Consider the following 21,111-nt stretch of genomic DNA (forward strand, 5'->3'; position numbering starts at 1 on the left):
CCTTTTAGTAATTTCATTACAGTCAGAATGATCAGATGTACTATCAACCAGCTTTATAAAAATAAGATTTTTGTCCAGGTCTGCTGTAATTTTAGGTCACACTGATGATGATTTTCCTGCCTGTCTCTTCTGCTCCTGTAGCATCACTTTTTCCCTCTAAAATATAATGTTCAAATTTAAGGGATCAAATCTTACATAAGAGGTCTGTTTCTTGAGCTAGGTTAGCTAAATAAACCGTAAGAGCACTGAAACTCTCACTGACGTACACAAAGCCCATTATTTAAGGCATGATCTGATCCATTCTGACCTGAGTGGGTGACATCTCTAGGTGGAAGATAAGAGCAGCCTCAGCATGCCTGCCTGAGTTGCCCTGCATGCTGTTATCCTGCAGTCCCATGTGTCCTGCCCGGGAGTACCTGTGCACTCCAGTTGGGGAGAGTCTGCAGTGTGGATGCCAGGGGAAGCTTCCACATCATATATGTACAAGAACTGGGGGAGAGGAAAAGCAAACAAGCCAACTAGTTATCCATTGGTATTCATGAAGTACAGTCCTTCCAAATATGATTTTTGGTAGCCAAGTCTTGGCAGAGGCTGAATCTTGAGGCTGAATTTATGACACTGGAAGCCCATTCATAACAGTACTATCAGCTACAGAAAGTGCTGTTACTATAGAAAGCACAGGTTAACTTTGAGTACATCAAAATACATACAGATTCCAGTTCTCTGTGATGAAACCGCTGTAGTTTAATAAATGGGGGCCCCAGGTCCAGACTTGCAGGCCACTGCTCGACTCCCAGTTTGGCCAGTTAGGAATTCTGACAAGTTACACTACCTCTGTTCCTCCTCCAAGTGTTGCCTGTATGGTCTGCTTGGCTCCCACAATGTATATATATGGTGTCAGGATTGCTGGGACATGTGTCTCAGCTGGAGCCTTCGATGGCAAAAGATGTGTAGGTTTAATACAAGTTTTAAGTGTGCAACAGTGCAGCTTCTTTTTGTGTTTTTTGGTAGGTTCCTCTTGCTCAGATTTGATGTGAGATTTCATTTTTCTCAAGAGAAGTCGGGGCCTGCTGATACCAGGCTTTCAGAACAATACAAATAACAATACCCCTAAAAAATGAACCTTTGCCTCAGCTGCCATGAAAGACTCCTGGGTGTTGGTTTGTACCTAACTGTGAAGTTCTCTATAGCAACAGGTTCTCAACCCGGCTGTCTGACCTAGTGTTTGCCAAATGTAGGAAGAATAGTAACAGAGATGCTTTTTTTTTTTTTTAAAAAGTCCAGGCAAACATACCGTTGAAAGGTTATAACCCTTCTTCTTTGAACTCTTTTCCTTTTCTAATTGTTGCTCCACTGGGACCCAGCTGAAAATGAGTTTAAATGCTAAATTGAGTTTAAAACTACAAGTCACAGACTCCTCTGGAAACTGGACACCATGAATAAATAGAAACGTTAAATCAACTTGTTTTTTTAAGGTTTCTACAGTCATACCAAGAGGTTGGGGAGGCCAGGAAATTACTTCTGAAGTGAATCAGGTGTATTGTGTGGAATCTTTCATTTAAGGCTTTTTTCATTTCCTTTTTATTTATTTTTATTTTAAACTTATAAAGGCCTACCTAAAATAAGTTAAGAGGATTCACATTTTGAGTTAAATTTATAGTTCAGCCTCTATATAGAAGAAAGTTCCACCCAGCTCAGGAGTTTACACAGCCTGTAAGTTGGATGTGGTAGCCACATTCATTACTTATGTGGTTGAAATGAATGGTAATTAAAAGCAAATGATTGCTGGATAAGTTAGGAATGCCAAAGCCACATGATCAGGACTTTAAACAAATAGAATTGGATCTTCTCCAAATTCCTGCAGCGATTTCACCACAGGATGGTAAATCAAAACGGCTGTCCAAAAACCAGACAGCTTTATGCTGAGCTACAAATCTGAATAAATTCACAGATTACCATATCTCAAGTGTTCATATAAAATCAGGGAGCTTTTAAGAATATATAATATGTCATCTCTTAAGGCTTTATGAATTCTCTTAGATAAGAGCATACCTTAAACAAAATCCTTCTGTAAAATACGTGGAAGTTCCTGAGTGTAGCTGATGAATAGGTCACTGTATAGATTATTTTAGCTGTCCTCTAGCCTTGCACAAGATGACAATTAGGACTTGCTGATGTATGGGTCTGAACATCTTTGATGTCTCTTGACGTTGCAAGTTTATCAAGGGATTCAGGCTATTGCACGTACAGCTTCTTCAGCTAGCATGACACAGCCAGCATACAGGTGGAAAGGGCAGAATGGGGGAACTGCTTGGCCATTATCTCATGTATTATACAAAATATTTCAGATTAGGACAAGGAGCCTGGCTGATTGGTCATAAAATCACAACTTATTTACAAATATGTACAAGGACTTGTAGCATGAAGGAAGGCTTGAATGAAGTATTCATTCACTATGCAGAAGGACAGAAGATGTTTTCAGAGATATCTGCTCTAAAACTACAGGAAATGTGTACAACAGCAATAATGGGACACTTACTTCACATGTAATTGCCTCAGCAATAGTGCTTTGTAAACAAAGAACTCCTTGTGCTATTTTGTTGTCTGACAGAGTAACGGGAAAGATCAGAGTGGGGCTGTGATGACCGGTCATTCTAGTTGGATCATTATTTAGGAATAAGGCTGGAATAGTCTGGAACATCACAAGAAGTCTAAAAGATGGTAGGATAACCTTCCTTCTGCCTTTGCCATGCTCAAACATTTGCCAGCCACACACTTTCAGTAAGACATTTTCCCTTGAAAATTCAATTCCAATGGATCAATTCTCTATTACAAGTTTATTCACCACTGGGAGCTGAATTCCAGCAGCACCTGGCATTTGCAGCTAATACAGATTCAACGTATGGAGACTGGTGCTTGGGCCTTCCTTTAGCCAGGCGGTGAAAGAACAAAGTGCACAAAGTTTTTTGTGCTTTTCAAAATTTCATCTCTTTGAAACTCAGTAACTTCATCTATAGGGGAATGCTATGTACTTGAGGAGCTCCCAGGGAAATGTAAGCATGAGTTAATAAATAGATGTTAAACATGTGAAGCGCCTCAGAGAAATATGCAAAACATTATCTCAACCCAAAAGTGTAATTTTGGAGGACAAAACTCCTTTGTTTGCCAGAGTAGTGCCACTAGACTTCTAGATTAAGCCAACACTTGAAGGGTTTCTTTTGTTCATTATTACTTGCAAAAGACTCTTGGTTAGTGAAATCATGAAGGGAAGCGAAGAAAGAATATTCAGAAGAATGTTCAAATAGGTTAATTCCAGGTTTATGAACAATAACAGTGTGATGCCCTGCAGAGACAGGAGAAGCAAACAGCTTCTAGGTGGGGCTGGTCATTGCTGCACTTGGCAGCGCTGTGGGCTGTGGCCTTGCAGAAGAGTGCTCCTCTGAAGGTGCCACTCTGCACTTACTGTCGACACCAGCATTAGTGCTAGGCAAGGGCTGAAGCAAAAGGTTGCTTTTCACTCTCTGTGTGAACCTTCAAAAGCTAAGTGTTGCTTTAAAGCCCTCTTCATTTTTGTTGATTTAACTAACACTGTCTGTTCTGCAACTGCAGTAAAAGCCTGCCCCAACACAAATACAGTACCAGGGATCAAAATTAACTATTTAGCCTAGCAAAATAAAACACGTGCCTTCAGATCAACTCAACATATGTGTCTAAACTACTGACACCTTCCTTGTTGTTGGCACCTAACCGCAATTGCTTCATCTTTTGTAAGAGGGGAGGGAGGACTCGCTGGTAATATTGCTACATGGTTCAGAAGGCTATATAGGTTGCTTTTTAAAGGCGTAATAAACTCATAAGGCAGCTTTATTTTGGAACACTCTGTTCCTCAAGACAGACATTCAAGCTGTCCCTTCAGGTTTACCAGGATTTTTTTTGTTGATACTTCCCAAAATATTCATGTCACCATAAATTAGTATCATTTTAATGGGATAAATGACATGCAGGCATATTCATCTGACAAAAAGCCTGGTTTTCTCTGTTCTTGTATTTTGTCCAGGCTAAAGTAGTTTATATCAGAAAAGAACAACCAGAAGACTTTTGCATTTCAAGTTGGTTGTGTTTATTTCAGTTTTATGCAGGGTTGTGCAACTCAATCAGCATTGTAGATCAGACAGTTGTGTAATGATAGTGCCTTTAAATTCCTTCACTATCTTTCCCTTCATGGGAGCAGTTAATAAAAAATGTTCCTCAATATCTTAAAATATATGGTACGCATTTGCAGATAAATCTGAACATATCTCCACCCTCCTTCCTGTTTGCAGCTCCTCTGTTCCCCACCAAAAGAAATCCCAAACTGACAACCCTGCAAAGGAGTTACCACTCTCTCCAGCATTTCACTTGCTTCAAGATTTTTAATTAAAGTTTTAAATCTTTGTTATTCTTCATTCTGTTTGGCAGGCTGAATTATAACTGTGTCAACCGTGCTTGTCAACTCCCCAGAGCCAGCCTAATGCACATTAGCCAACTCAGCTTCGTATGAGGTCATGGAAAGCCTGCAAATTATCACTTTTGTGGTGGAGAGAGATCGTAGTCATTTGTTAAAGTGTTGTCTTGGTCTGCAGTTATCTAGAGCGGTGGAGGAGCGGAGCTTGATACTATGCTGAGCAATTCATAAAAGTGTCCTTTCTGCGGACTCGGCTTCTTGTCAATGTGAGGCAAAGCCATCCAACTTTTTTTTTTGTTGAGTTGGAAGTATTTCCTTGAATTGACATTCTCCCAAGGGTTTCCATTTGTACTCATCCTGGGAGCACTCTGTTACTAACACTAAAACCTGGCACCTGGTTTTCTTGGGTGGTGAGGTTTAAAGCATCCTGACCAGGCATGCCTCGTTCCAGTCCCATCTGGCCCTGCCTGTGACACATGGTATTCGAGTGGGTGTGAGAGATCATTGCTAAGCATGGCTTTTCTTTACCCTCTTCTTCAGTGCTTTCCCTCATGGTAATACATGCATTCACATGGCAGGGGTTTCCTACCCCAGCTTTTGTGACTGTTGGACCCTACAAGATCCCAGGCCAGCAGTTAGGTCTATACTGCACACAGAGTTCAGGCCTGAGCCCACACTTGAGGAAACCCGATGCCTGGTCCCTCACCACACATTTTCCTGCAACGAGGATAGGCTGGGTGCCACATGTCAGACAAGCTGGCCACGGGATCCACCCAAAAGGGAAGCCCCCGATGCAAGAGCAACCTTGTGAACAACCAGAGCCTGGGCTGCGTTGTGTGGGCTCCACAGCTTGGTCAGGAGCATCTTCTCCAGTGGTGGGAGGGTGCAGAAGGGAGCCAGGGTGGGTGCTGGGGCTTTTGCTTCTTGCACTACTGTAGAGATGAAACCTGTCCTCCTTTTCCAACCATGAACGAGACCTGCTGAGGGCTGGCCAAAGGTGTTTTTATATCACCTGAGAACCTGGCTCTTCTGAACAAGCTTCCCACGCTACAGCCACCAGCACAGATGTGGAGGCTAAGACAGCAGAAGTAGAGTGTTGTAGAAATATTATTAATGTCAGCACATGACTTGATAAGGCAGGATATTGCTACAGAAATTTGAAATAAGTGACTTCAGCATGGTATTACTGTAAATGAGTGGGGGCGGGGGTGGTGGCAGCACCCCTTGAGGAGAGACCAGGCCCAACTGGCAATGGTGTGGGGGACAGGGAGGGAAGGGTGTACTTAGAGTAGCCACATAGAATATCTGGGTTTGAATAAAAGGTGAAAGTTGAAAGGCCTGAGCCCCAAGGGAGGTGTTACAGAAAGAAGCCACTGCCCTGCCAAGGGTTTCGGGTTGGGTTTTGGTTTGGCACTGGCATTGCTGGAGGGGAAGAGGAGAGCAAGGAGGAGTTCAAAGGTGGCCCAGCCAGTTGTGAAGAGCCTGTTCTTTTCCATCTTGCTGAGGCAGAGCTGATACTTGAATGTCTTAAACAGGTTATGGTATGAGAAGGATGTGTCCACTGTGCAGTGACTCCAGATAAAAAAAGAGAAGGAGAGATGATTTTCCAAGTAACTTTGGGAAAATGCTGTGTAATTTCATGCAAGTTTAAAGACCTTGCAGGTGTAAAACAAACTGCTACTGTGAAAACTAATCAGCTTCACTGCTTCTCAGAATTGTCCACTGCTTTTCCTTAGCCCAGGTCAGCTCTGAACAGCAGCAGTCCCACGTCTGCCCCAACACCAAGCCTCCCATAACAGGAGTTGCCATATTTTTTGATGGTTTAGGACCTTACTACACATCGCTATCTTCTATGTTTTTGACTTCTTAATGTGTCTGGTCTGGTAAAACACCAACTATTTGCAACTATAAAAGATGACAGAGAGAGCCTGTCAGAAAATGGTCAAGATTCTCCATTAAAAATACCAAAAAATCCCCTAAAAATCTCTTCTCATCTTTTGAAGTGAAACATTTCAGAGAAAAATTGAATATCAGAAAACAAATTTTGCTTTGTGTCTCTCTTCCTCCAGATTGTGATACTCAATGAGATATTTTCCCATGTCCTTTTAAAAATAACAATCTAATAAAAAATATCATATTAATTTTTCGGTCTGTTCTGCTAAGAATGCACTGCATCTCTCAGACTCTAAGTAGTCTGAGAAATGAATCTTCCCTTAAAAAACAGTAAATTATATTTGAGATTAACTAATGTCAAAATTAAATGAATCTCAATATTAAATTGAGATTAGTTATTTTTCCATTATGAATAGTCATCTACTCTAATTCTGCAGAAGAAAGGTTGAGTTACAATTTCAGCTGTTTCAGACAAATAGTGTTTTAAAATTTTCAGATTGAAATACAGACACATTGGCAAGATATAAAGAATAAATAACTGTATTTTCAGACTCCTCTTCGCTATTAGTGCTTGTTTGCTTTGTTCCTAAATACAACTTGCAGTATATCCTCTCCATGATATTAAGCATTGATTTCAGCTTCTGCTTGAACCATAAGGAAAGGGTAGATTTTCTGTACATTTTGAAAAGGGTTTGGTCCCTAGATGTCTTATTCTGTAACAACAGCATAGAAGTACAAAGGTGTTCAAAGAAAACTAGAACACCTTCCAGAAAGATCTTTCTAGGTGTTATTCGAAGCTCATTTCACCAATGCTCAGAGAGCATCCCAGTTGTGTGATGGTTTTTTGGCCTGGGCCATAAAAAACCACTATGAATTGATTAGAGGCAAATTAGTCCTAGGCAGCCAGAGAATCCCATAGAACTTAAGAGAAAATTAAACTACGCTGAGAGGGTTTATGTTTCTGACTATCCACAGCGATTGGGAAAAAGATCAAGAAACCTCGTCCTTGTCTGCTTTTTTTTTTATTAGAAACCTCTCTGCTTGGCTTCCAGAGCTTTCTGGCCCAGTTACCACTTCAGCTGAGGCAGCAGGAGGGAGGGATAAGGAAAAGTGTTGGTGGAAATTTTCAGATCACAAACAATTTTCTCCCCAAGTACAAGAACTGAGTTTCCAGCCAGAGATTCAGGCTTGTTTCAGCCCACATAGCCTCATGGATTAATTCAGAAAGTGGCTTTAAAGAAACACCCGTGAGGGCAAGGAGTTGGGGCACCACGGATTTGGCATTGCAGAGCTGCAAGGAGGCCCCCTTCATGGGAAGGGATCTTCCAGTCACTGCAGCCATTTCAGGGGTCAGTCCTTCTAGCAAGACGCCACTATTAAAAGTATTGCATTGTGCATCTAAGATAATCAAAACATAGAACAGGTGTTCATCCTGTCCACTGCTCATTTTATTGCTTTTTGGTTTATGTCATGCCCAAATGAGCTTTTTATTAGAGTACATAATCATGTTTCGACTCGAATGTCCTCTGCCTCTGTTCCCTATTTTCTTTGAACGTCTGTTTTTAGAAAATAATCTTTCCCTGAGACACATGAAAAGGGAGTGATTTGAAAAGCCTCAGCTAGTGTAATTAAGAGCCAAAAGCAGCTGACCTAAAAAAACAACAGTGAAAAATACAGTCAATTGTTAAACATAAATTACTCCATAATTAAGTCAAATTGCCTCATAACAAAACTAGATCTTTCCCTCATCCATTACTTGGATGAAAATTGTGCTGAGGGAGTTTACATGTGGCATATTCTTCCACTAAGAAGTTCGTAACTCTCTGAAAGATAGTATCACAGAAAAAAAAAAAAAAAGATTTATGTGGGCTTAGATTAAAGTGCTGGTCTCGGGGAAGTGATGCATCCAGGCTACAGCCATATGAGGTGCCTGAGCCAGCCTGACATCTCACTGCTGTGAAAGGGATACTTCTGCTTCCCTCCTGACCACCCCAACCTCTCCCTGTCCCACTCCCTCTTTGTTTCAAGAAGTGCCCATTCACCTCAGCCCCTTCATCCGGGCACACTATCAGTAACTAGAAGACAGGCAGGATGGACATTTCTTAGCCGTGCAACTGGCCAGACCTTCAGAGCTGGTGCAAAGCCTTCAGAATTAGAAGGGCTGCACAGAGTTACAGCAGTTCAGGACCACAGAGGTCAAAGAGCCAGATGAGCTAGAGACAACTCACAGAAATCAACATGAAGTTTAGCAGTGAGTTAACCTGGACCTTCCTTGAGTTTGCTCAAGGAGTCACCTCCACTCACAATATAATGGCAGCCAGTTAGTCGTACTGCACAAGTTTTATAAGTTTTGGGAAGTAACTCCTCCTTATGCCTCAAGATGTGTACCCACCCCGATAAGGAAAAAGGGGCTGCTTGTCGTTATGAATTTTTTTCCACCACGGAGCTCCATGGACCTTCTTCTGCCCACTCTGCCACTGGCCACAGCCAAGGGACTAAGTAGCTGCAGGTGTTACTGGTCTGCACCTTCTACACTCCCAGTATGATGAAGAAGACATCAAACTATGATAATATTCCCTGCCCAGCATCAGAGCCTTGACTCATAATACCCATGTTTTTTATTGTTGTAGAGGAGAGATGAAATCTTAAATCATTACTAGAAGAAAAGCAAAAAGAACATTTATGCTTGATAGTCCTTCCTGGTCAAAAAAGTCAAAAAATAATGTTGCCACAAAGAGGATTGATTACAGATCTCCTTCTTGTCCATCCAGTAGACCTGAGAAACAACAGAGGAATCCCACAAACAGTCAAGGGTGACCAAGAAGACAACAGCTTGGGTTTCCCTTTGGTTTTCTTCAGATTTTGAACAAGGGCAACAGAAACCACTGGTTCCCAGGTTAAAGTGCCTTGGCTCACAAACTGGCTGTGGAGGACAGGCTCCTGAGAGGGAAATGTGAATATAAACCAAATCGCCATACTGCTCTGCCAGGGTCTCCTCTGGGAGACAATAAGAACTTTCAACTTCACTTCAATAGAGAAGGAACTGTAACAGAAATTGTCTCTTAATATTGACCAATTCAGCTTATATAAGCTATGTTTATTTTTATAACACTGTCTTTTCCTTGCTTTCTTGCTTCACTTTATGCGAGTGGGGCAATCACAGCAATAAAGTTACTGTCATCAGTGCAGTTTATTAGCCCTTAAAGTGTTAGGGAGCAATGATTCCAGTCCGTCCCATGGCGGGACAGCCACGCTGCAGAAAGGACTGCTTGATAGACACCAGCATCTTCCACAGAGCAACCCCTCTGCCTGGATCACTGCAGGTGTCCATGTAAGGCAGCAGTGGCATCTTTTGGATGTTGATCTCCAAGAAGAAAAAGGCTGTATCTATTACACTTCAAAAATGAGTGTTTCCTCAGTGCTTTGCTTAGCGGTGAATGGCATCTTACACCTCATCTGACAGTTTTCTTGCAGCGCCAGCAGCCCTGGCTCAGACAGGTCATCCCTCCTCACGGCTGGAGCTCAAGGTTAACAGGGTGGCTCTGCTGCTGCCTGAGAGGTGCCAAGGCAGCCCCCACCTTTCCCCAGCACCAACTCATTTCCTAGTCATTTATAAGTCATCTGCCCCATAGCAATCCTGAGCCGCAAACAGCCCAGTAAAACAGACTGCTTTCTGGAGAAAAAAACTGACATCCTTTGAAGACAGCTACAGATTCAACAGACTAGGTTCATAAGTCCCAAACAAGCTTGCAGATGAAACCTGGTGAGATTTTATTGCAGCCAAAAGGAAGGTTTTGAAGGTTTGTGCCAGGAATAGAGCCACACACATTTTTTATAATTATTATTACTACTATTTTATTTTTAATCATATCCAGGCCCCTGAAATTTATATCTGCTTTCTGATAGTTCAGTGTCTTTATTTAGCCTCCTACCAGTCCAAAGAGAAGAGCTGTAAACTGTGTTTCTACGAAATGAGGAAGGTCACACAAGAAATCTACAGCAAAATAAGAAAAATACCTGGATCTTGGTTCTGCTCTTGACCATCAGAAAATCCAAACTGAAACTTGCAATCTCAGAAGAAGGCTCAGTTTCACAGTCCTGATGTGTTACCTGTGCTTTCAGTGTTCAGGAGAACTAGATGGTTTGCATCAGCCTCTGCTGTCAGTAGCTATGGCACAAATCTATGCTAACTTCACCAGTTGCAGTTAAATTACTCGATTAAATGTTCCTTGTATTTTCACTAAGATACTAATGGCCCTTGCACCTGCTTGCAGAATTTAGGTGGAAAATGTATCTTTAAATTAGTTAACAAGCCCCATGGTGGAAAAGAGCTGCATCCACTTTAATAGCATGCTGACATGTGGTTCCGAAGACCATGTGTTTTGGAGTGGAAAGACCCTCTGGAGGTCACCAGGTCCAACCTCCTTCCTCCTCAAAGCAGGACTGTTGGCCAGCACTGGTTCAGATCAAACTGAGCTATATCATTTATAGTTATTTTGCACATAGACCATTATTCTACATCCCAGGGATGCAGAACAGCAGACTTTTCATTGATTTCACTGACTTTTGGTGTCTATACCTGGTCTGGGGTGAGGACAAATATAAACCTTGTTTAATATGTGTAAAAGGCATATATTGTGGGAGTTGTATGTTGATTCTCTGAAGCTACCTATGGTCATATTATTGGAGAAAATCAGGGCAGTAATGAAGTTTGTGTAAATGTCAGCCCTAAAGTGTGCCATGGGCTGAAGGCAGTGAGTGGAGAAATGCTGACTCCATAACAGCTCACATGGACTTTAAAGTACGAACAATGAATATGAGCATTTACATTATGGAGAGAGAGCTCAGAGAGATCTCAGAAAAGAATGCTGGAAAAGGGCACAAAGAAAAAGTATTTGTATAAATCTCTTTCCCCAATGGTTTCGTGGAGAGCTTCAGCTCTTAACTTAGTGCACTGTGAATTGCACCTCGGGCAAACACCTCGCAGTTTGAACTAGGTGGATGTGAGTAACCCACCAGCACATCCCCCTCTCTCCAGGAAGGATCGAGTAGTGTCCTTGAAAGATGAAGGCACAAGCTGTCTGTGTGGTTTTTGCCTTTCACTCTGAGTATAAGCCTGCTTACAGCTCAGAGCGCTGCCCCTCTGCACCTCACCAGCTGACTAGAAAGCCTCTACCATCAGGTCCCAAGATGTAAACAAACAGCACATCACCAACCCAAAACTAGTAAAACAGAAAGCACTGCTTTTATCTTGCAGCATGGCATTTATTCTTCTTGATCTATTTGTCATAAATTAAGTGAGCTAAAAAATTAGTTTTGTAGTCCTTTATTGGTCCATAAAATTTACTTCAAGGTTTAGCAGAGCAGAGACAAATGCTAATGCTGCCGTCTCTCTTGCAATTGAAAAAGTGCAAAATACAGTTTGAAAAGAGAATATCTAGACCAAACTCTTTTGCCAACAAGACAAAACCTTGCAGAGGCAGAAACAGCCTTAGGAACAATGTACAAGTCTCTGTAGCTTTATTTTCTGATGTCAGGAGGTGTCAAGTGATGTCAGCACAAAATTCCCTACCATAGTAAATTACCATCTGCCAGCTACTTGTATAATTTGAAGGATAAAGTCAGCCTTTTCTAGATCCTATAAAAAGCTGAACTAAAATGTTAATTTCAGATAAATGCAGATGAGGGAATTAATCTCTTAACTGCTCTCCTGCTGTGCAGCCTTATACATACAAAACCAAATGGTGCATCTTTCAGGTGTTTTGAATGGTGAGAACCTGCAGAACACTAAGATAAAAAATGACAACGTATTCCTTAAAATGTGGAGCTGGTGTCACTTCAGCATGAAACAGACGGCCTGATTCATTGCTCTGTATAATGCCTAACAAGGGTTTCTCTCTGCTTTGTTTCAGAACCACGACCGCACGTGTATCGCCTGCAGAATCATCTACCGGTCGGATGAGCACCATCCTCCCATCTTACCCCCCAAGGCAGATCTGACCATAGGGCTACACGGAGAGTGGGTGAGCCAGCGCTGCGAGGTGCGACCGGAGGTCCTCTTCCTCACTCGGCACTTCATCTTCCATGACAACAATAACACCTGGGAAGGTCACTACTACCACTACTCCGACCCCATCTGCAAGCACCCGACCTTCACCATCTATGCCAAGGGACGCTACAGCCGGGGAGTGCACTCGTCGAAAGTGATGGGTGGCACGGAGTTTGTGTTCAAAGGTAGAGTGGCTTGCTGCACTGGGGGCGGAGGTGGTCGCATAGTTATGGATCAGAGCAGACTTCGCTCCTAATCAAAACAATTTGGTTGCTGATGATTTCATTCTGTCATTTGCAGGAGTTAGTCGTTTCTTGGGCAAGTTCACAGGCTTTGTGTGAGTGCCCAGCCAAACTATACAGCTGCATGGCATTTCACACCACTGAAGCAATACTCTTTTGAGGCAGAGATCTTGAAGTACAGCACAAGAAAATAAGAGTTCACATCACTAAGTCTTGGAGTACAGTGGCCAGACTTCAAGCATCTAAAGCAAAGTGTCTAAGATTAGATCAATGTCCTAGGGCTCCTTCAGTATAGAGAAAAAAGCACCTTCAGAAGGCATTTCAGGTCTGAAGTAGTATGAATAATTTTTTGCCAAAGACAGATGTAGCAGCATGTGTCTTTGCATCAGCTTCCAAGGGGCCCTAGAGCAAGTAAGGATGTCCCTAAAGACTGCTCTGATTAATCCCACCACAGTGAAGACTACATGTATCTAACCAAAACCTCTTGAGTACTTTGGGAAGCAGCACTCGGTGGTGATGCCACCCAGGTCCCTGCAGCTCAGAAGCCTTCCTGTGCAAATAGCCCCGTAGCACCCTGCTTAGAAAGAGCTCAGTGGCTTTAACCACTCACACAAACAAACATCTCCAAAACACGATGTCCTGCCATGGCGCCAGCCCCAGCAGAGCCTCTGGAAGCCCCAAGCACTCTGTGGGCTCTTCTCCTCATTTCAGTTACCATGTGAGAAGCATAACGCTTCTTGCATGGCTCCAATTTAGGAAAGCATCTAACTATAAGAAATAATTTACTAATCTGGGACTTTCATAGGAGCCAGGAGATACCCATGCCCATCAGAGCTTTTTACAGCTGCATGCACCATGTCCCAGCTCAGCTCCTGGGGTGCAATCCAGTTTTCGCTTGAATTTCTGGTTTATGGTATGCCAACTTACCTCACAGATCAAGGTCACTAATTTGGTTTTGCTAAAACTTTTAGGTTCACTTTCTGTAGATGACCTTTCACACCAGCTAGGAGAGAGAATGTGAACTGTAGAGTCATTGAGTCGAATACCTGTTTATAAAACCTCAGAATAAAAGTCCCAACAAATCTTACTATAAAATGACCTGCAAGAGAATTTGGGATTTTGGTGTGTTGGGAGGCATGAGAGCTGGTCATTTGCTTCTGTTTTGGTCAGCACCGATCCATTCAGATCCCCTGTTCTTGATATACAGTATCAAACACAAGCCAGGAAAAAATCTCTGTTCAGCTTCCATAGGCTCAGTTTGGATTTTCCCAACATTTTAAACTTGGTTGAAAAATAAAACTTCACATGCCTTAAGCTCCTTTGAAATACAGCCAGGCTAGAACTGCAGAAGCTGCAGCACTTCTACATTTGATACTGCAAGCTGCAGCCACTGTTTAGATATGAGAAAAAGCATCTCTCTGTAGTTCAGCAATACTTTATAATTCATGCAAAAAAGGACAGGTAGTACAGGAACATAGCACAGCTGTGCTGCTTTCCAAATTTTCCAACTGGACCTAATTATTTCATTAGCTTTACAGGGTAACATATTAAAAGATGATGAAAAATACATTATAAACAGCCCTACTTATGGATTAATACAGATGGTAATAAAACATGAGTAAAGTTTTACTGTTTCCTCTTTTACCTATCTCCTAATATAACCAACCAGGCTTTATCTGTAAAGGATTGTCTGGAATTTATGAAAAGCTCTGCTTAGTCTCTGGCTGAGACATGTGGCCATCAGGTTTTCTTCAGCTGAGTTTGTGTGTGTGTGTTCTGTGCAAGAAGCAATTACATTAAAGACGCAAAATAATGCAAATAAATTCACTGGCCACACCTGCAATGTGAAAAATTGATTTAAAGATAACAAGCAGTGACAATTCTGATTTGACAGGTACACGCCAATCCACATGTTGTCTTTGCCTTTGTTTTTGTCCCTCTGCTGATAGCTCCTCTCTTTCTCTCTCACAGTAAATCACATGAAGGTCACTCCTATGGATATATCCACAGCCTCTCTGCTCAATGTCTTCAACGGGAATGAGTGCGGAGCACAGGGGTCCTGGCAAGTTGGGGTTCAGCAAGACGTCACCCATACGAATGGCTGCATCGCGCTTGGCATCCGCCTACCTCACACCGAGTATGAAATCTTCAAAATGGAGCAGGACGCCCAGGGCAGATACTTGCTGTACAACGGCCAGAGGCCGAGCGATGGGTCCAGCCCCGACCGACCAGAGAAGAGAGCCACTTCCTACCAGATGCCTTTAATTCAGTGTGCTTCATCAGTACCCAGATCTGAAGAGTCACCAGAAGAGAATAAAATAAGGCTGTATAGCAACAGGGCACCGGAAAAACATCCCAGCACCCCAGCTTTTGCTTTGGTGTTGTTTATTTGTACTGTGTCATATTGGGACATTCTCAGCTAGAAGTGAAAAAAACCCTTATTTTTCATGACTACAAAGCCAGGATTCCACCCGACTGGGGGTTGTTTTTCTTCTGAAAGAAAGGGACATTTATTTTCTTGATGCACTTGAATGCCTGAGAACTGTTGTTCTTTTCCTTATTCCCCCTCCTCCTCGAATCCCAAACAGCACTCGTTTGATGTTTGTGCTTTGAACTTCATCCAGTCTGATCCCTGGCCTGACATGACTGCACAAAAGTAATTGCACTTTAGGACTGCAGACTTTGGGGGGGAGGGAGGAGGTCTCCTTTTATTATTATTTTTTAAATGCTGGGGTGAACGTTATGATCCTGCTTCAGTTGTTTCTGCCATCTTACCATTGTGGTACTCTTCTCCCCAACACCCAGTTTCTCATCAGAATTTAGCTCTGGGGAAGGGCTCGGTGTCGTGCCAGTACTGTGATAGCAACTTCCCCCTCTGACTTCACAGCTCTGATGTAGATATGTATATAAGGAGGAAACCCACAAAGATTTATCTCGTCATTATCTCACAGCTCATAACACAAAAAGAAACAGAAAATCAACAACTCTCCCTTCAGATAGTTGATACCTCCAATTAAAAAAAATATTCCAAGTAATTTAAGCTATTTTTACAATTATTACGTTGTAAAAATAACTAGTGGTTTAATATTTTCTCCTTCCATGTCCTTAGCTATGTAATTGCTTTGAGGTCTCCCTTTGTATCTAGTGAGTAGTTACAACCAAGCCCCCTTAAAGCCAGAGAGAAGCAGCACGTTTTCTGTCAGATGCACACCGTGTGGGTAAGCTGCCGATACAAGGCTGCAGGAACGACTTCTGTTTTCATATTCTTGAGGCCTTACATATTCGGCGTGCAGGATTTGTGCCTTGGATTTTGTGTCAGACAGGTGGACAAAGTAAAGAAGCAAGCGGGGTCTAACATGTTCCGCAGCCCTATTTAGCAGCATATTTTTAGTGATGTGACCTCATGTAAACAAGTAGAGGGTTTCAGCAGCAAGCACACCATGACCCCTAGCAGAACAAGCAAGCAGCTGGAAACAGACCCCCATCGGTCTGATGGAGGGAGACTGGCCCAGTCTTACCAGAGGGAGGAGCAAGAGTTGCACAAATGCAGCCACATCCTCCCTTTTCTCCTTGCTGGGCTGTCCCAACACATACCATGTTTCATGGAGCTTAAATCAGCATTGGTTTGGGGAGACACTGCTGGGAAAGTGGATAGGCACAGCCCTCAGAGAGCATTCTTCAACAAAAGAGTGCCCTGGAAACCCTCAGGTTTCTCCCCGTGGCAAATATATCCTTGTGTGCACTGACGTGAAGCAGAGCAGACGCTGGAGACAGCAGGGGAGATATTTAAGGCTAGCAAGGAGGTACATTGATGAACCATGCTCCCCTGCTTTAGTGGGGAGCAAGGCGAGGGCATGACTTAACCTTGTGGCATTTGGGCTGTGGCTTTCACTGATATACACATGTGTTTTGGCTTGCAGGAGGAGCAGAAACCTGTGTAAAAAACATAAGGAGTAAGGTCATAGCATTTCTTCATCAGTATCAGCAGCTTCTAGCTGCCCAGTCCAGTACTATGTGAGAAAAAAGCCTTTAATGTGTTATTTTCAGCATCATGGGAAAAGTATGTCTTGAATGAAGGTCTTTCAGCTTTACATAAGTGAGTCTCCATACTGTGCTATAGCAAAAACATGCTTTGAAAATACAGTGACAGCATGGACCTTGGTAGCAAAAACATCAGGGAAAAGCCATTCAAGCAGCAAAATGCCTATGTTCAGGCTCCCTACCTCCTCGAAGTCCATGCCTTCTTGACAGTTTTTCCAAGCTGGTATTAGCCTTGGATGTGAATTTTCTCAGAGTTGCAACAAAATTGCTTCACCTGGTTTTGAGACAGCAGGAGGAACAGTATCATAGGCTCACTGCCAGGTCAGATCACATCTTCCACATTTTTTCCTCAGACAGATGAAAAATCACAGAAAACTCATTAAGAGTCAGGAACAGAGCTTAGAATGGCTCAGTAATCACCAGAGAAAGTGTTCATCCATCCATCTGATATCAGATCCTCCTTCAGCCTGCTGGAAGGAGCTGAAAGCCATGACCATGATGATCAAGCCTTATGAACAACAGCTGCTCTGGTCAGCATTTCTTGATGGTTTTCTGCTCCACACAGTCAAACCTACTTGAAGAGTCAGTTCCGGATCAGTTGCTGGTAGGGAAGCATTAGGAGCAGAGTTTTAACTAGAGGGTCAAGAAGGAGACACGATGCCTCTGAAAGAGACACTAGGAACCAGGATGGAGTTTGGTTTTCTCTAGCTAGACTTGAGTTTTGTATTCAGCAGACTGACACCAACATATCTCCAACCAAGTTACTAGCTTCGTTTCTGACTTCTGTTTGAGCCCTAGTGGCATGAGTGAATTCACATCAGTTTTTATTTCTGAGGATGGGTTTGGCAACAGTTTCAAGAGAAGGACCTGCCTAGTTCTTACCTCTAAAAAGCACATTCATGGCTCAGCTGTTTTGACGACTTGCAGAGTTACACTAAATGCAGACATGACTCAATGTACAAACTGGACAAGAACGGCATTTTTTTCTTTCCTGGCATCTAGAGATAGTTAAAAAGGAAGTATTTGAAAAAGGCCTTCATAATGCATTACAAGAAATCTGACTGAGGACTCCTCTAGTTTATTTGTAATGTTGACCAGAAACATAATTTTATGATCTGGGTTCTTAGCATATGCTGCACCAGGTTCCCTCCGTGTGCCTATATTTTTTTTCTTTATTTTTCTATTAGCCAATCAAGTCAAGTTGGACAAAGATGTAAGTCTTCAGAGTGCATAGTTTATTTGCCAGTCCGTGTTCTCTGCAAGGCTTCTCCTCCATTACAGGCATAGAACTAGGAGTTAAGCTTCCTTGATCTTTTGGTTTCACCACACACTAAATTAACTGCTGCACAGCACTGCATACATTTGTGATACAATATATTCCATTCATTTTATTTCTCCAACCTGACCTCATGCGCTGGCAGCCCTGGCTGCTAAAGTTAAACCTCAAGTGGTTTAGCAGTGGAAGACCTACAAACTGAGGGATCTGTCCATACCAAAATGCAGAAGCTTTAGAAAAATGAAACAATTAATGTTGGTACCTTCAATAACTACCAGTGTTGCCAGGACAGGGGAAGCTTTTTCCCTCAGTAATATCCTGCTCAAGGAGCCACCTGACAGAAAAAATGGTAACCTGCAGTAGTTCTTGGGCAAATTGTTTTAACAGGTTCTACTTAAGAAATAGGCTAAAAGGGATCAGAAAAATCAAAACAAGTGTTCTTGCTCTGTTTCTATACCGTTTACATACTGTGCCTGCTGCCCTGGGGTAGAATGTCATTTCTACAAAGAGAAGTCTGTATTTTAAGATATAACGTCTGTCTTTCCTGAGTTGGAGTGTGCTTGCTTAAAGTGCAGGATTTTTTTAAAAAAAAAAACTTTTTATTTTTGTAAAGTTATAGAAGATATTTTTCTTCTCATCTATGTTCCAGATTAAACTGCCTGGGAAGTTTAAGCACTTGTTGAACTATTGATTGAAATAAAAAAGCCTAACTGAAAAAGTAAGGATTTTTTTGCCTCCTATACATGGCGGTTTTCTGTTCTGTTGACTTTCTACCTGTAAAAAAAATGATAGATGTCTTGGAAAGCGATAACCAAAAATCCCTCTGTTGAGTAATTTGTGCACAGCAAAGCTCATTTCTTGCTATATACACAAGAAAACACACCACTAGAAACAGCTCTGATGGATACAGCTGGGATGACGGGTTTCACAGAACATCTTTGGGTTCTCTGAATAAAATGGGGGCTGGAAGTGTCCAGTGAGTAATGATGGTGTTGGCTTGCAAGGAGAGTACAGTCAGAGCAGCTGTCTCAGGACAAAGGGTGTGGTTCAACAGAAACCAAATATTTTTCACAAATGAGATGTAAGCAAACAAACCAGCATTACTGCTCTGCTATTGCAGCTCACTTGTTTTAAGGGCTACAACCTGGGGGAGGGAGCAGGGAGGGATTAGAAAGGACACTTCTTAAAAAGGAAGAAAAACCTGAAAGGAACCAAGAAGGGAAGGCAAGCCACAGGATAACAAAAGCATCTTTCCTCAGTGCTGTGCAGTTTCACTCTGCCTCACCTGTACACAGAAAGAGGTGAAATGCAGTCAGTGAGACTTCCACTACCACAAGCGTTGGAGTTGACCCATTTCTGAGTTTTCAGAAATGACTCAAGAGATCCCTGAAAGATGAGCTCGGTTTTCAGGAAGCATGCCCTAAATTACAAGGTACTCTGAATGCAGTAGCCACAGCCTGTGAAGAAGTGGCCTCCCTTCCACACAAAGCAGTGGTTATGGATTAATCCAGGCATAAATAGATTCTACATGGCATAATTTACTCACTCCTGTCACAACAGGGAAGGCTAGGTAATAAAAACCAGCACCACTCATTCTGAATTTTATAGTTTCATTAATTTTCCATAATTTTCCCTTTTACTATTGGCCAAGATTTTTTTCTTGGCCACTAAATTGGCCAAGATTTTTTTCCTTCTAGTCCTCTCCTCTACTGCAATCACTGTTGATTTTTAAAATTTCTATTTGCTGCCAGCAATAAATAAGAAAATTAAGAAACAAATTTCCACTCCACTGCTGAATCAGGCAAAACCAAACATGGCTGTGAGGATTCCAACCACAAGTTCCCTCAATAGCTAAGAAAACAGTGCTGTTGGCCTGAGCAATTATTTATCAGGTATCTTCTCCCCACCCCTTCCTTCTTCACAAGGCCGCTCCAGGGCACGGGACCAGTCCATCAGATGGATTCTATGGCGCTACCAAGCCCTGAGGACAGCTATTAATTCCTACATGACTTCCAGTAATGGGAACTGCCTGTGATTGCCATCTCAAAGCAGGCAGACATGATTCCCAACATCCTTTTCCCAGGGGAACCACATCAATCCTTGTCTGCTGTCATTTCTACGACAGTCTATTCGAAAACAAGAGAGCAAGCTGCACAGGACAGTGCTGTCTTCAAATAAAGAAATTTTAAAAGTTGGGGAAAAAAGTTTACACTTGGAGTCGTCAGGCATTCAATCTCCTAGATTAACTCTGTTGAATGCTGCAATTCCACCCACAGAAGCAGCCCAGGATCAGACCTACTACATACTTTAATCCAGAGGACAGATGCTTGCTAGATAGACACAAGCATTATGAATTTCTTTAAGTGCCCAACTGCTGGACCACTTTTAGCACCAAACTGTAGTCTGAAGACCCCGAAAGATATAAAAAAATATATTTATATGTCTGTATATATGTCAGTATACCAAAACAATACACAGACATCAGCTTTATTAACTGCTAATATACAAAGTAGTGGTTAACAGTGGACTGGGTTACTATATGACTTTACATTGTACCATGTTTGTAGCTGCGTCAGTGTCCTCTAATCCATTTTCCTCCTTTAACTGCTCCTAATTTTAAAGTTACTTTAAAATTGCTAATTTTGAACGCAGTTGGATGCAGAAAGACTTCTTCATTCTTGCCACATGGGAGCCATCTTGTCCAAAACCCCCTCCTAAATGCACTCAATGCACTCTGAGCGCCACTAACTGCCCTCTATAAGGCACTGCTGGAAACAACCGCATCACCCAGCAATCACAATTAACAGTTTCAGCAGTACAAGCAAGAGACGCACAGAACTCCCCAAGGATTCTGCGACAGAAACGAGCTACGATCCGCACCCCCCGCCTCCGCGGCGGGACCGGAGCCGACAGCGCCGAGGGGACATTGCCATCTGGCGGCTACAACCGGCTCAACAGCCTTTCCTGTCAGCTTTCCTCCCAAAAAACACAGCGGTAGTACGGTTAGGGGAGCGGGGAAGCCAAAACCAGGCAGGCTTTAAGGTTCGGTCCCCTTTATCGAGAACAGTAAGCAGCAGCGTTTAAGTTAAACTGAGGCTAGGCATGCTTGCTCTTGGCCTCATTACAGCAATTAATTTAAGACCACCTGAGAGGGTAGACTAGTGAC

At 42.5% G+C, this 21,111-nt stretch overlaps 1 protein-coding gene across 1 annotated transcript in view; it reads left to right on the forward strand.

Annotated features, from left to right (window-relative positions):
- APCDD1 (APC down-regulated 1) overlaps positions 1-18,683 on the forward strand; it is a 31,407-nt gene extending 12,724 nt beyond the window's left edge. Inside the window, exons 4-5 of the mRNA XM_074878194.1 lie at positions 12,250-12,571; positions 14,600-18,683. Coding sequence (XP_074734295.1) covers positions 12,250-12,571; positions 14,600-15,051 — 774 coding nt within the window. The 3' untranslated portion in view covers positions 15,052-18,683. The remainder of the gene's footprint in view (positions 1-12,249; positions 12,572-14,599) is intronic.
- The last annotated feature ends 2,428 nt before the right edge of the window (positions 18,684-21,111 follow it).

Source organism: Strix uralensis, chromosome 1 (assembly GCF_047716275.1).
Source record: "Strix uralensis isolate ZFMK-TIS-50842 chromosome 1, bStrUra1, whole genome shotgun sequence".
NCBI classification, from domain to species: domain Eukaryota; kingdom Metazoa; phylum Chordata; class Aves; order Strigiformes; family Strigidae; genus Strix; species Strix uralensis.